At 56.0% G+C, this 13,032-nt stretch overlaps 7 protein-coding genes across 7 annotated transcripts; 3 read left to right on the top strand and 4 right to left on the bottom strand.

Annotated features, from left to right (window-relative positions):
* Nucleotides 1-625: 625 nt before the first annotated feature.
* BKCO1_700048 (40s ribosomal protein s27) lies at nucleotides 626-1,149 on the bottom strand (the record flags this gene model as incomplete). Its single annotated transcript, XM_020278705.1, has 3 exons — nucleotides 626-808; nucleotides 860-922; nucleotides 1,105-1,149. The coding sequence occupies 3 exons, from the start codon at nucleotides 1,147-1,149 to the stop codon at nucleotides 626-628; spliced, it is 291 nt and encodes a 96-aa protein (XP_020133466.1).
* Nucleotides 1,150-2,662: 1,513 nt separating this feature from the next.
* BKCO1_700047 (chch domain protein) lies at nucleotides 2,663-3,390 on the top strand (the record flags this gene model as incomplete). The annotated part of the gene is made up of 2 exons (XM_020278704.1): nucleotides 2,663-2,880; nucleotides 3,129-3,390. 2 exons carry the CDS (start codon nucleotides 2,663-2,665, stop codon nucleotides 3,388-3,390), a joined length of 480 nt encoding a protein of 159 aa, XP_020133470.1.
* Nucleotides 3,391-5,072: 1,682 nt separating this feature from the next.
* On the bottom strand, nucleotides 5,073-5,860 carry BKCO1_700046 (40s ribosomal protein s9; the record flags this gene model as incomplete). Its single annotated transcript, XM_020278703.1, has 4 exons — nucleotides 5,073-5,250; nucleotides 5,311-5,544; nucleotides 5,612-5,710; nucleotides 5,796-5,860. The coding sequence occupies 4 exons, from the start codon at nucleotides 5,858-5,860 to the stop codon at nucleotides 5,073-5,075; spliced, it is 576 nt and encodes a 191-aa protein (XP_020133471.1).
* Nucleotides 5,861-6,101: 241 nt separating this feature from the next.
* On the top strand, nucleotides 6,102-6,703 carry BKCO1_700045 (60s ribosomal protein l21; the record flags this gene model as incomplete). The annotated part of the gene is made up of 3 exons (XM_020278702.1): nucleotides 6,102-6,205; nucleotides 6,264-6,311; nucleotides 6,373-6,703. The coding sequence occupies 3 exons, from the start codon at nucleotides 6,102-6,104 to the stop codon at nucleotides 6,701-6,703; spliced, it is 483 nt and encodes a 160-aa protein (XP_020133573.1).
* Nucleotides 6,704-7,454: 751 nt separating this feature from the next.
* BKCO1_700044 (rho3 protein) lies at nucleotides 7,455-8,607 on the bottom strand (the record flags this gene model as incomplete). The annotated part of the gene is made up of 8 exons (XM_020278701.1): nucleotides 7,455-7,567; nucleotides 7,676-7,898; nucleotides 7,961-8,096; nucleotides 8,156-8,170; nucleotides 8,227-8,256; nucleotides 8,310-8,327; nucleotides 8,411-8,461; nucleotides 8,558-8,607. 8 exons carry the CDS (start codon nucleotides 8,605-8,607, stop codon nucleotides 7,455-7,457), a joined length of 636 nt encoding a protein of 211 aa, XP_020133574.1.
* An 804-nt stretch (nucleotides 8,608-9,411) lies between these two features.
* BKCO1_700043 (pre-mrna-splicing factor cwc25) lies at nucleotides 9,412-10,711 on the bottom strand (the record flags this gene model as incomplete). The annotated part of the gene is made up of 3 exons (XM_020278700.1): nucleotides 9,412-10,329; nucleotides 10,381-10,589; nucleotides 10,642-10,711. 3 exons carry the CDS (start codon nucleotides 10,709-10,711, stop codon nucleotides 9,412-9,414), a joined length of 1,197 nt encoding a protein of 398 aa, XP_020133467.1.
* Nucleotides 10,712-11,185: 474 nt separating this feature from the next.
* Nucleotides 11,186-12,975, top strand: BKCO1_700042 (cop9 signalosome complex subunit 2; the record flags this gene model as incomplete). The annotated part of the gene is made up of 6 exons (XM_020278699.1): nucleotides 11,186-11,229; nucleotides 11,287-11,445; nucleotides 11,500-11,560; nucleotides 11,635-12,030; nucleotides 12,090-12,189; nucleotides 12,242-12,975. The coding sequence occupies 6 exons, from the start codon at nucleotides 11,186-11,188 to the stop codon at nucleotides 12,973-12,975; spliced, it is 1,494 nt and encodes a 497-aa protein (XP_020133680.1).
* Between the last annotated feature and the right edge of the window lie 57 nt (nucleotides 12,976-13,032).

The raw sequence follows: 13,032 nt of genomic DNA, 5'->3' as shown, positions 1-13,032 counted from the left end.
GTTTAGCTGTGGGGTTGCCAAAGCGGAGATGGACAGTGGAGAGGAACCGGGCGGCGGTGGCCGCCGGTGGCCGCCGGCGGAGCCTGGGCGTCTCATTCGCTACGGCTTCACGCATCACTGTGCCACGGGTCATGAGCGAGTACAAACGCGCATCATTTGGTTGAGAAATTGAGTTACAAGAAAGACCGCGTGAGCATGTTGTAGGTATCCTCGATGCTACAAACGGGTCCTCACCTCCTGGCAGTGGAGGCTCATGCGAATGTCATCATCTCCCCTCCCAGCATGCGTTATACACAAATCAGAGAGGAAAAGGAAAGGGAAGGAGAGAGCTTCGACGCGCCAGAACCAGCAGCACACGCGGAGAAGAAGCGTAATCATGTCGCCAAGATATCCGGAACTCCTGATTTTGTTCGATCAGCCGCCGCCTTGCAGCGGTGCTGGCTTGCTTCGCATTCGGTAACCAGGATGGGTCCCTCTTCTATCCTGCAAGGTGATTCCGTGTGGTTTCTAACACGCCATTTTTTGAAAGTCCATGAATTTCGTGTCCCTTGTCGAAGCAACCGCCACCGCCGTAGATTTTTCACAACACGTCCTGCACCGCCACCAGCTCGTCGCGGCGAGTGATTTACTTCCTCCTGAAAGAGCAGCCCTCAGTAAGACGGGCCTTGCCACCGGTGGGCTGGCACAGGACCTGCGAGCAGCCCTGGCAAACGACGACGGTCTGGGCGTGCGAGAAAACGGTGGTGATGGTGAAGCAACCAGGGCACTTCACGTCCATGAAGAAGGAGCGGGGGCCCGGGACAAGAGTCTTGGAAAGGTCAGCCGGTGTCCAGCGTGCAGTAGACTACAGGATGCCAACCTTGAGCTTGTGCTTGCGGGCCTCGGCCGCGGGAGTGGGGTTGAGAAGGTCAACGGCGAGAACCTGTAGGCGAAAAAGAGTCAGCACCGGCCTCCGGGCATGTCCGTGTTGCGCCGCCGCAAATGGCCCCAATGGGCTCAGGCCGGTCGAGTGTCGTCCCCATCGCAGAAGCAAACGCGTATTGTCGAGGCCGGTCGCGGGTAGTGTCGATGTCGTGTGCTTCGTGCAGCGGGTCGATTCGCCACCGTCTCCTCCTCTTGCGGGCGCGGCTGGAGGGTCAGGCTCACCATCTTGACTGTTGTCGAGGATCACTAGGATGCTGTTCCTTTGGCTGGTCGGCACGGAGGCGTGTGGAGATGGAAGCAGCGGGTGCAGGTGATAGTCGATGGGATTCCGGAGGAGAAAAGAGACGAGAAAAGCGCAGGTAAACGGCCGAAACTGGGTGGTGCGAATGCGCTCGCCTCTTTTCCCGCTTTGGGTCACTAGCGTCAAAAAGTCCAAGATGCGCTGCCTCGCACTTCCCCGTCTCCTTGCACCACCACGCCACCGAGCAAAGGCAGCATGCAGATTCTTCGTTGACGTTCTCGCTGCTGCGACGTGGTTCTTTTGCCATGCAGTTTGTCAAGGACTAATCTGGCCATCTCCACCGACAAATCGCCTTCAGGAGAGGCGCAGACTCGCCATCCCGTGACTGGCAACGCTCGGACTGCGCTCTCGACCATCTTCAACTTTGCTTGTGCATATTCTGCCTCGGACCATTCCATGAGGCTGCCAATGCTGCCTTCGGAATAAAATGTTGGTTCATGTGTTAATACAGCACTATATGCACTTGCAGCGCCTGCAATTGGCTCTTGAGGCGCTGCTAATTTCAGGTTGACTCGTGGCCACACCTTGATGGATTGAAATTCGCACCAAGCAACACCCTGCCTATGCCCGGCAGAAAACATTTCAATTTTGCCCCAGGGTCGTTTCCTTCGTCTTGATCGGCCAGGCTGCATGCTGAGAGTGGGAGGGCCACCACCTGCACCGACCGGGGCAATTCACCGCCTTTGCGCCCCAGAATGATACGGCAATGGGAAAGTCTGGACTCGGCCTTACCATTGCCCCAGTTGCACCTATTAGGACTTTGAGATCCTTCAAAGTCTCACTTGGCACCTCGGTGATGTAAAAATCCGCAGCCTCCCCGACCCCGCCGATGATTCATGAAGCCATTGCTAGGAGTCGTGGCAGCGAGCGCCTAGCGCAGCGTCCCCAGGAAGGCCGAGGAGCCGAAGGAATCGGCCAAGAGGCCATCAGTCCCATGTTCTGCTGTTGTCCTCGCATTCTCGCCAGATGATTTCGTTCTCCGCAGCAATATACAGTACTCAAGATCCATAGGTGAATGGTGCAGAGACCGAGAAGCTTGTTGTGTTCAATAGCCCTTGAGAATCATTGTGCCGCTACGCGCTACCTTCCTTCTCTTAAGATGCATGAGACGCCTTCGTGACAAGTTTCAACACCCCTTCATAGACAGTACCTACTGGTCAAGCCCTTGTGCGTGGTCTCGGTTCCCTGGACAGCGTGCAAATCCGAGGGCTTTGATTCGACATGGCGCACTTCCCTGTACGCATCTTGAGGGGCGGCGGCGGCAAGCATCCGTGCGCCGCGCATCTCGGCTCCCGGAGCTTCTCCAATATTTTGCCAACGCCCTGCCCTTCACCTCGGCCACTCGCTCTTCCACGCCAATCCTTCCCCTTCCATCCGCCAACCGACCGTTTTCCAACATCAACAACAACAACAGCAACAACACTACCACCATCAATCATGCCTCGCCAGTCCCGTGGTTCCGCTCCCGCCCGTCGCTCGGCCCCCGCTCCGGCGCCTTCCAGGCCCGCTGTTGCGCCTCCGCAGCCGCCGCACCAGCAGGCCCGTCCTGCCTCCACCGCCGCTCACCCCCCGGCCCCTCAGCAGGGCCAGCCTCCGATGCAGGCTCCTCAGTCGCAGGGCCCCGGCCTTTTCGGGCAGATGGCTAGCACCGCCGCGTGAGTAGTCCCAACATTCCGAGAAAGAGTTTGCGAAAAGAGAAGCGAAGCGAGGGAGTTGCGCGATTGGGTTGGTGCCGCCACCGTCGCCGCTGCGATCAAGGTCAGCGCGACTCCATTGTGAAGCGCGCTTAGCCGAGAAACAAAGTGGCGCGGTGATGGCAACTCCGGCACTGCTTCCAAACGAGGGGACCCGGGTAGCGCGAAACCATACAATCAACCCAAAACGCTAACCAACGCTCCTACAGCGGTGTCGCCGTCGGTTCCTCCATCGGCCATGCCATCGGTGGCATGTTCGGCGGCGGCTCCTCCGCCCCGGCGGAGGCTCCTCAGCAGCAGACCGCCGTTGCCGATAGCTACAGCCAGCAGCAGAATCAGAGCTCTGGCGCATGCGCTCAGGACATCGGAAACTTCCGGAGGTGCATGGACGAGAACCAGGGCTCCCTGACCATCTGCGGCTGGTACCTCGACCAGCTGAAGGCCTGCCAGCAGGCCGCTAGCCAGTACTAAGCAAATGGGTGCGCATGGAGAGAAAGAAGAAGCGGACGATTCGGGGGGTGAAAACTTTGAGAGAAACTCAGCGGGGGATAATTGTATTGTGCCAAAAACCAGCCACCTAGAAGGCAAAAATCCCACTCTTGTTAATATTGCCATCATCCATCGGATTAATCTTTCTGCCTTGGAGATTGATTCGACGTGTATCTAAATACGAAAATCAGTGCGCATCGAATTCCTACGAACCTTTTTCTGCTCTCTTTTCCTTTAGCCAACTCACTCGTCTGAATCACTTAAGTATTGCTTATGGAATGTCGGCAGTCTACATTCAGCCAGCTGGAAACTTCCCATGCGGTTCACAAGGTAGTCAAATCTTGATCTATCTCATTCGCAGACTCAGCAAAGCTATCTACCGAGCCCCGAAACCAGGCCAAAGAACTAGAAAGGGGTCCAAATCTGATCGAAGGTCCAACTTCGTTCGCCACAAACTAGCAGCTTCTCATTGGCAGCTCTCCCTCGTCATTCTTGTAGTGTCTAGATCAAAGTTCAGCGAGAGATTAGCGATCATCATGTGGTATACATGGCAGAGCTATTAACTCAATGAGATAGCCAGCGCTTCTATCGGATATAAGGACTGCGCTTCCCACGTACAACAGTCTACCTATCGGAGAAACGCCGTGATGGTAGCATCCGCTTCCTCGATATGGTGTAGAGCATAGAGTCATGCATCTATCCTAGCTGAACCCCCCGTACTTCTTCTCTTTCACATTGTCCTTCGAAAGTGCTCACATAACTTTCAGACAGCCTCCAAGATGCGCCAGAGCGGGGACACAGTGAATGATATCGAGGCCGCGGGCAAGAACTAAACTTTCGTAGACAACTGTTCAAGAAATAGCGCAAGTTTACAAAGACTCATTGTCCGTGGAGAATGAGAAATGGCTGTTCGTTTCCGTGGCTCCAGACTGCAGGCGGCCGTTACCGCCAGGATCATGTCCAAAATAGGAAAGGGAAGTGGCTCTACCAGCGCGCACGCATCGGAACACCAAAAGGACGTTCCGACGGCAGGCCCGGCCAGTATTGGAAGAAGTGTTACCAGAAGTCGTCTTTATACTCGCTAGTTGTGTTTTTTCCCCCACTGGTCGACTCTGAGGTGATGCATGGCTTCCTTGAAGGTGCGACATATTTCACTCTGATCTGGCGGAATATTGCGCGACGTAGCTGGCGTGACGCGTTTGAATGATGCAGCCCGTGCCTACTTGGCAGATTGGACCAGGACCATGTAGGTGGGAGCGTAGCACTCAGGCGTGACTGGCCATTTCACTACGGCAGCCGCTGACGGCGAGTCGATATGTTCGAGCGACAAAGTTTTCGTACTTTGGACTACTGAATCGAGGTGTAAGGGCTCTTTCAGCATTACGCAACATATCCCAGATATCAATTGGAAGATTGAGAATATGCAATTCGTGTGGATATCGAGCGAATAGAAATTTTTGTTCCATATTACGGAACCACGCTCCATCGTGGAAAAACTAGCAATCCAGAAGGGTGGTAATGGAACCGGGGCACCTTTTTTGATTCGCATATCTAACTTTTTCGAATATGCCTCATGCCGGACACCATGCTTTGGTAAAATCCCATGCCCCAATTTCAGAAACCGAACCCGTTCGACCGACCTGCCGTCATGATTTTCGAGTAATTTACTCCTCGTCCTCCTCCTCGCCGGCATCGTCACCCTTGGCGGCAGCGGCGGCCTTCTTTCTCCTGACACGGCCGGGGCGACCACCGCCGAAGGGCGAGGTGAGAGCGAAGTCAATGTGCTTCTGGGAGTCGAGACGGACAACGAACGAGGGAACGTTGACGATCTGCTTGCCAACGCTGCGATGATGTCAGAACCGACAGAACCATCTGTAGAGAATACAAATTGTAGGTGCTTACCGGATGTGGCGCTGCTTGATCAGGACACGAGCGTGGTGGATGGACTTGGCGAGACCGAGCTTGTAGACGCAGGTCTGGAGACGGCGCTCCAAGAAATCCTCGACCTTGAGGGCCAGGACGTAATCGAGCTTCATGCGGGACTCGTCGAGGACACCGACACGGACGAGACGGCGAATCAGGGCGTTACCCTCGAAGAGACGCTTGGGGTCCTTCTCGTCGAGCGTGAGCAGCTGACTGCGCAATTGTTAGCTGAAAAATGTTCCATCTGGAGGTTCCGTAAACTTTTTCGCAGCGCACGTACCGGGCAGCACGACGGATCTTGGAGAGCGTGAGCTGGACGCGCCAGACCTCGCGCTTGTTGCGAAGACCATACTCGCCGACGATCTTCAGTTCAGAGTCCCTACCCAGCAGCCAATTAATCAACCATTCTCAACGACTTAAGCGGAGGAGCAAGCCTCGCTCAGTGGCCGTGAGGTGCAACGTACAGACGCGCGGACTCGAACGGGCGACGGGGGACCTTGTAGGTCTTGGAGTAACTCCTGGGGGCCATGGTTGCGTCTCGGAGTCGGAGGGCGGAAAGAGGCGGTGGTCGTCGTCGTTGTCGTGAGGCGGAAGACGATGGTCGCGATTGTGCGTTGTAGGTTTCGGCTGTAGGCTTGGCGTGGAACAATTATGGGCCGAAAGCCACTGGGATTTCGACGAAACTTCGCGACTTCCCTCGATAGCGCTTCCGAACTGCTCCCCTTCGCTCCGCCGCAACTGACCAAACCGCCAGCCACAACTCCTCCACAATGGGTCACTCCGCAGGTCTCCGCGCTGGCACCAGATATGCCTTCAGCCGCAACTTCAAGGAGCACGGCGCTATCAAGCTGTCCACCTACCTGAAGACCTACAAGTGAGCCGCGCAGCTCGTCCGCCATCGTGTGCGCCGCGTTTCTGACGCAATTGTGTAGGGTCGGTGACATTGTCGATGTCGTCGCAAACGGCGCCGTCCAGAAGGGGTCAGTCTAGCCCGCGGCAATTGGAACCAGGCAAGAGATTGGAAGTCTGACTTTTGCGCAGTATGCCCTACAAGGTCTACCACGGCAAGACCGGTGTCATCTACAACGTCACCAAGTCCGCGGTCGGTGTCATCCTCCACAGGCAGGTCGGCAACCGCTACATCGAGAAGCGCATCAACGTCCGCATCGAGCACGTCCGCCACTCCCGCTCCCGTGACGAGTTCATCAACCGTGTCAAGGAGAACGCCGCCAGGAGGAAGGCCGCCAAGGCCGAGGGCCAGAGCGTCCAGCTCAAGAGGCAGCCCGCTCTCCCCCGTGGCCCCAGGACCGTCAGCATGAAGGACAACCTTCCCGAGACCGTCACTCCCATCCCGTACGAGACCACGATCTAAGGAGGTGCAAGGGTTGAAGGGCGTGGTTGCAGTTGGGTCGGATACAGTATGGGCATGGCTCTGGCGCTGTTTACTTAGGGACATCACGGTTCAGTCCTGAAAAAAATTCAATATTCTGGATTCCCCACACAGCACTTTGATAGAGGTGAATATCGAAGAGCCGTTATATTTTTTATGGAATGGAGCTGCGCAAATCGCTGCGCCGATTGCCATTTTAGTCACTATCAAACCAATCCAGATGTGCCGGGACCATGCTCTCGCTGTTTGATTCATTCTATGCAGCAAGCCATATGAAAAGTTATCCGTCTCAAAACCACTTCGTCTGGTGTCTAAGAAATGCGAGGCTTGAACGCGAGCCTGTATTTGAGCCTGTGCAGCACATGGACCAGCTTACATACAATATTTAGATCACGAAATCGCAAGGCGCAGCGACGGTACTCGGCAAACTCGAAACAAACGGTGAACGAACATACAGTATAGCAGACAAGCAAAAGGGGGAAGAATGCCAACTCGAAAATGCATGTTGGCTTTTGCTGGTCTATGCAGGACGAAAGGTACGGACAGATCAAATAAAATAACAAGAACCTCCACCCAAACCCATATCGATAATTGTGACGTAGATGCCATGATCAGCGCCATGAAGTAGCCGAGTACGCCCTCAACTCCGATGGCCGACGCTTGAAGGTATCTGCCGGTGTAGAAATTAGAAGGAAATAAGTAGGGCGCCCGGTGCGCCCGATCGATCCACACCTTACATAACGACGCACTTCGCGTCGTTGTCCTTTGCGTTCTTGACAGAAAGGGCCACTCTTGCCGCCTCTGTGAAGGCCTCGTTGACACCTCTGTTCTTCATAGCGGAGCATTCTGAGTAGTAGTCGTCAGCAATCTCACGTGTTGCGTCGTAACACGGGTGGCGGCGAAAACGGAAAATCAGGCCATAATCATCGGGCCCAGTGTACGTGTGCCACTTACCGAGGTATCTCAACGCGCGAATCTTTTCTGCGACCTTGAGCCCTTGATCGTAGTTGATGAGTACCGGTTTCTCGCCTTGCTGTCCGTCCTCATCGTCGGCGTCGGTCTGTTCTCGGAGGTCGCACTTGAGTGCCACGAGCACGAGCTTCACACCGGGGCAGTTCTCCGCAATTTCGCCCACCCATTTGGTCTCGACGTTTTCCAAGGAGTCGGGCGAGTCGACCTGTCGCATTGAGGCATTAGTTGGAATGCGATAGGTTGTATGGCGTGATGGCACGTCCGTACGCTGAAGCAGAGCATTATAGCATGGGTGTCGTCATAGGATAGCGAGCGCAGCCGGTCGAATTCTTCTTGGCCGGCCGTATCCCAGAGGCTCAGCTCGACATGCACATTGTCGATGAAGATGTCTGGATGGGGCACCCTGTTAGAACGACGTCATCGTGCGGCCAACAAGGGCTGGCATTGTGGCTTATTTTTTACCATGTACATAGTTCTCTGTGTCTCGATGTTAGCGCGTGCGCAGGTCTGCCGTGAGAACTGAGTAAACCTACCGAAGACAGTTGGTTCGCTTTGTGGGGGGACTAGTTGTCAACGGGAGGTCCGGCGGGAAACAGTTGCGGCAGCTGAGACTCACTATACCGTTGGGAAGTACCTGTGTGAGTTGAAATCGATTAGCTCTCCGCACCGAGACCGGCAAGACAATTGACGAGGCGGCTCCGAGGATAGCGACCTCACCCTCTTGTAAACACATTTAGCAGCGATGTCTTTCCGCAAGCGCCATCGCCTCTGCAGTTCCCGGTGTCAGCACGCTGGCACTCGCGTTGTTCCCACTTGCACGCGCCCGCAGCGGGCCCGATCCCATCTTGGTCTGGTCATACGTACAGAAGCACGAGCTTCCGCTGTACAGTCTTGGTGCCGCCGCAGAGAGGCATATTCAGGAGCGTGGTGAGGAGGGCCGGAAATGAAGGAGAGACGGAGTCGGATGCGTGGCGTCGGACTTAGAGCATGCGATGCGCGCGCGAGCTGGTGTGAGGAGACGAGCCGGCTGTTGAGTCGGGTGTCGGGTCGATGCGAGGCGGCAGGCGTCGTGGGCGAGGACAGTGTTATGCGCGGTCAGGCTTCATAACCGGTTCAGAGCGTGAGAAGCGCGGCGGCCACAGCACTCAAGATTTGGGGGGTCGGCGGGAGGAAGCGCGGTGCAGCTGGAGGTAGGTGTATGATGGAGATCGATTAGAGATTCGCCCGAACGCCTAAATTAGCGCTGCGGCGAGATGGGGCTGCCGTACCAGCGAGCCGAAGACGGCTCTCCGTCTGCACAGCCAGGATCCATCCACCCATCACCAATAGAATACAAGGCGGACCGACTTGCGCACGGCTAGAATCGCGCTGGATTGCCAAGTGGCCATCAGCTGAGCTCATTCGCATCCTCTTCCTCGGACGTTGTTGCGAAATATGTCTATTACGTGGACTCAGCGCCGAGAGCTGTCGTGGCGCCCATGATGTCGTCCCTCGCTAAGAAAAACCCGGAGCATCTGCTACTTTTAGGGCCCTGTTGAGTACAAGGGCCATGCCTATTTGGGCTTTCTTCAAGGCCCAGTACCCCAATGAGCCAGAAGCCTTGACCAATTCCATACCCTAACCGCCGGCGCCGTCCATTTCAGGATTCCTATGCCTCACTGAAAACAGAAAGAAAAAAATGAGAGAGAACCATCCTCCACCCAGCGCAAGTTGCGCGTTCAGTAAGCCTCAAGCTTCTCGAGGCCTCCTCTAGACCTCTTCAGGCGCTCGCCCAAGCCAATGTTATCCTGCGCTTGACGATGCAGACCAGCAACGAACCGTCCCTTTTCCGAGCGCTTCTTGTCGTCTGCCAGACGTTCCTCCTCCTCTCTAGCTTCGATCGCAGCCAGTCGCTTCTTCCTGTCCTCTTCGAGACTCGACGCACTCGATTGCATGGCCGCGAGCTTCCTAGCACGCTCTTCGGAATCGTCTTTCGTTGGCTTGGGTGAATAGGATCGTTGCTGGAAGGTCCTTGGAGGTGGACCTCTGCGGCGATTAGGAGATGGTGAACGAGACGAGGCTGCCTTGGCACGATGGCTGTCTTTGCTGGAGTATTCGCGATCACGACGCTCATCACGCCTACGGTGCGTGTAAGGAGAACGAGATCGCGAACGCTCAGAGTCACGGCGCTTGTAGGAGTCCCGCTTGCGATCATGCTCTTCATCGCGTCGACGCTCACGTCCCTCGTCATAACGGCTCCGTCTGTGAGGAGATCGCGATCGTGACCGCGAACGAGAGTCGCGATGCTGGCGTGAGCGGTGGCTGTATCGTCTCTCGTCATCGTCATCTCTCCTGTGACGCTTGCTGCGATGCCTGCTCTCCTCGTCCCTGTGGCGGTGTTTCCGATGCTTTCGATCTCCCTCCGATGCCCCCCCTGTCTCCCTTAGAAGAGCGCGACGACGCACGGGGTCGTTCATCATAGTCTCCAGCGCTGCCTGCTCTTGCTGCCTGACCGCCGCCATGGGATCCATCGACGCCTTGGCAACGTTGTCGCGTGGGTTGCTCACGCTTGGTTGAGTGTCCATGAAAGTCTCCTGACCAGCATTCTTCTCCAGCTTTTTGGTTTCATCGTTCTTTATCAGGTTGTCGACCCGGCGCTGTGACTTGGTTAGCGGATTAACTGCACACTCATTAGAGATGCGACATACCTTGCCGAGTAGATAGCCCTCCATTTCTTCTGTGGTGCCATTCTGCCCGCTGGAAGGGCCTGAGTACATCCAGTCTACGCGGTTTAGCCTCTTCTTGCCGCCTGCGGCTTCTTGCATTTCCTGTAATTCCTGGATTGCGCGTTCTTCTGCACGTTCCTTCATCATCTGGTCGATACGCTTGCGCTCTTCCAGCGCCTTCTGTTCTTCCTCTACAAAGAGTTAGCACAATGCGCGGGTGCAGCCTTCATGCGATTCACTCACCCCATACTCGCCGCTGGTTGCTCATTAAGAGCGGATGCCAGCTCTTCTTCAAGTTGAGATCTCCTCCCATGTTGGCGGTATTACAGAGAGAGCCTGTTGCGAGTCGATGTTCAAAAAAGCAGTCGTTCGGGGGGATGCCGTCGAAAGGGCTGGCTGAGAAGTGACCAGGGTCGGAGGCGGCGGCTTCGGCAGGACGCTGTCGTGGAAGTCCTCAAGATCGAATGCGCGTGTATGGTTGAGTTGGAAGAGCGAGCGCGTTGTGGCAGTCCAGGGCGGGAGTGGTAGGTGTTGGTTGTTTCCTGGAGCGGCGGCGGCGGTCGGGCAAAAGCCCAAGGAATCATCGCCGCAAGTGGCGGGGCGTGTCCGTGCGCACGTAGCTCCCCGGACCTGGCACGGCTGCAAGGCAACACCACAGCTTCATAGCTACTGCGTGAACCTTCCTTTGCGCCATCTTACCCGTCCAAGTCGCGACCTTTCTCCAACTATCAGCGCTTGGGCTCAGCGCGCCTCCAGCTACTCCCCCAAATTCAAACCAACCAGCGCCATGTCTTCCGACGATGATTTCATGCAAGAGTCGGACCAGGAAGAGTGAGCTTGCCCCCGCCGCCTACACCCTAATTCCAGATCTCGCTGACAACCCGCTAGCTATGACTTCGAATACGAGGATGACGACGACGAGCAGACCGGCGATGTCGATATCGAAAACAAGTACTACGGCGCGAAGCAGATGAAGGCCGATAACCCTGAGGATGCCATAGAAGAGTTCTTGGGTGTTCCCGCGCTGGAGGAGGAGAAGGGCGATTGGTAGGCATCCGCCGTAAGCCCCACCTGCTTGGAGCCTGGGTTAACACAGTGTAGGGGTTTCAAAGGCCTTAAGCAAGCCATCAAGCTCGAGTTCAAGCTCGCCAAGTACGCCGATGTCAGTACTCACGTTTTGGAACCATGCATTTATTCCGGCAAGTATGGACTTCACACTGATTTCGAAAGAAATAGGCTGTCGAGCATTACAAGGAGCTGCTCACATACGTCAAATCGGCTGTCACGCGCAATTACTCGGAGAAGTCAATCAACAACATGCTGGACTTCATCGAGAAGGCCGCAGAGGATGATGAGGCGTACCGCTGCATGGAAAAATTCTATGCGCTCACACTCGAATCCTTCCAGAGCACCAACAATGAGCGGCTGTGGCTGAAGACGAACATCAAGCTGGCCAAGCTGTGGCTGGAGCGTAAGGACTACCGTCAGCTGACTGAGAAGCTACGAGAGCTTCACAAGGCATGTCAAATGGGCGATGGCTCGGACGACCCGACCAAGGGAACGTATTCATTGGAAGTCTACTCGCTTGAGATTCTGATGTACGCTGAGACGAGGAACAACAAGCGGCTCAAGGTCGGTTTGACGTGTCCAATTCATGCGGAACGAGACAGGTTTCTGACGCGCGTGTACAGGCACTGTACCAGCGTGCGCTGAAGGTGCGCTCAGCAGTCCCTCACCCGAAGATCATGGGAATCATCCGCGAATGCGGTGGCAAGATGCACATGAGCGAAGGTACGACCTCACGTAAGCGGCCTCATCTCGACTGCAGCTGACCTTGAGACAGAGAACTGGAAGGAAGCGCAGAGCGACTTCTTCGAGAGCTTCCGCAACTACGACGAGGCCGGATCGCTGCAGCGGATCCAGGTCCTTAAATACCTTGTGCTCACGACGATGCTCATGGGGTCGGACATCAACCCCTTCGACTCGCAGGAGACCAAGCCGTACAAGAACGACCCACGCATAGCGGCAATGACGGACCTGGTAGATGCGTACCAGAGGGACGACATCCACGGCTACGAGAAGATCCTGCAGAACAACAAGGACCTCCTTGCTGACCCATTCATTGCCGAAAACATCGACGAAGTGACGCGTAACATGCGCACCAAGGCGGTCCTCAAGCTCGTAGCGCCGTACACGCGGTTCACGCTTGGTTTCATCTCAAGGCAGCTCAAGATCTCGCTACCAGAAGTGCAAGACATAGTGGGCTTCCTTATCGTGGATAAGAAGCTACGCGGGAAGATCAACCAACAGAACGGCACGGTGGAGATCGAGAGTAGCACAGACAGGGACCGGGTGCATGCGATGCAGGAGTGGACGGCAGCGATAGGGTCTCTCTGGGCGACGGTACTGAACGAGGGCGAGGGCTTCCGGTCGGAAGAAGCTTCGCAGTTCCAGGCGAGCACGGGAGCACAGGGCCTATCGGATCTTGGGGGACGCCATGGACCCAGCGCAAAGCTCGGCCGCGGGACGAAGGGCAAGGGTTTCTCGGGAAGACTGCCGGGAGCTGGGTTGAGGTAATGACTTGCAGCGGTGGCCTGCAAGCCCTTGTGCGAGGGGGGGGGGGGGGGGGGGGGG

Source organism: Diplodia corticola (genome assembly GCF_001883845.1).
Source record: "Diplodia corticola strain CBS 112549 chromosome Unknown scaffold7, whole genome shotgun sequence".
In the NCBI taxonomy this organism is placed as follows: domain Eukaryota; kingdom Fungi; phylum Ascomycota; class Dothideomycetes; order Botryosphaeriales; family Botryosphaeriaceae; genus Diplodia; species Diplodia corticola.
The sequence above is the reverse complement of the archived record's forward strand: the minus strand, read 5'-3'. Positions and strand labels throughout refer to the sequence as shown.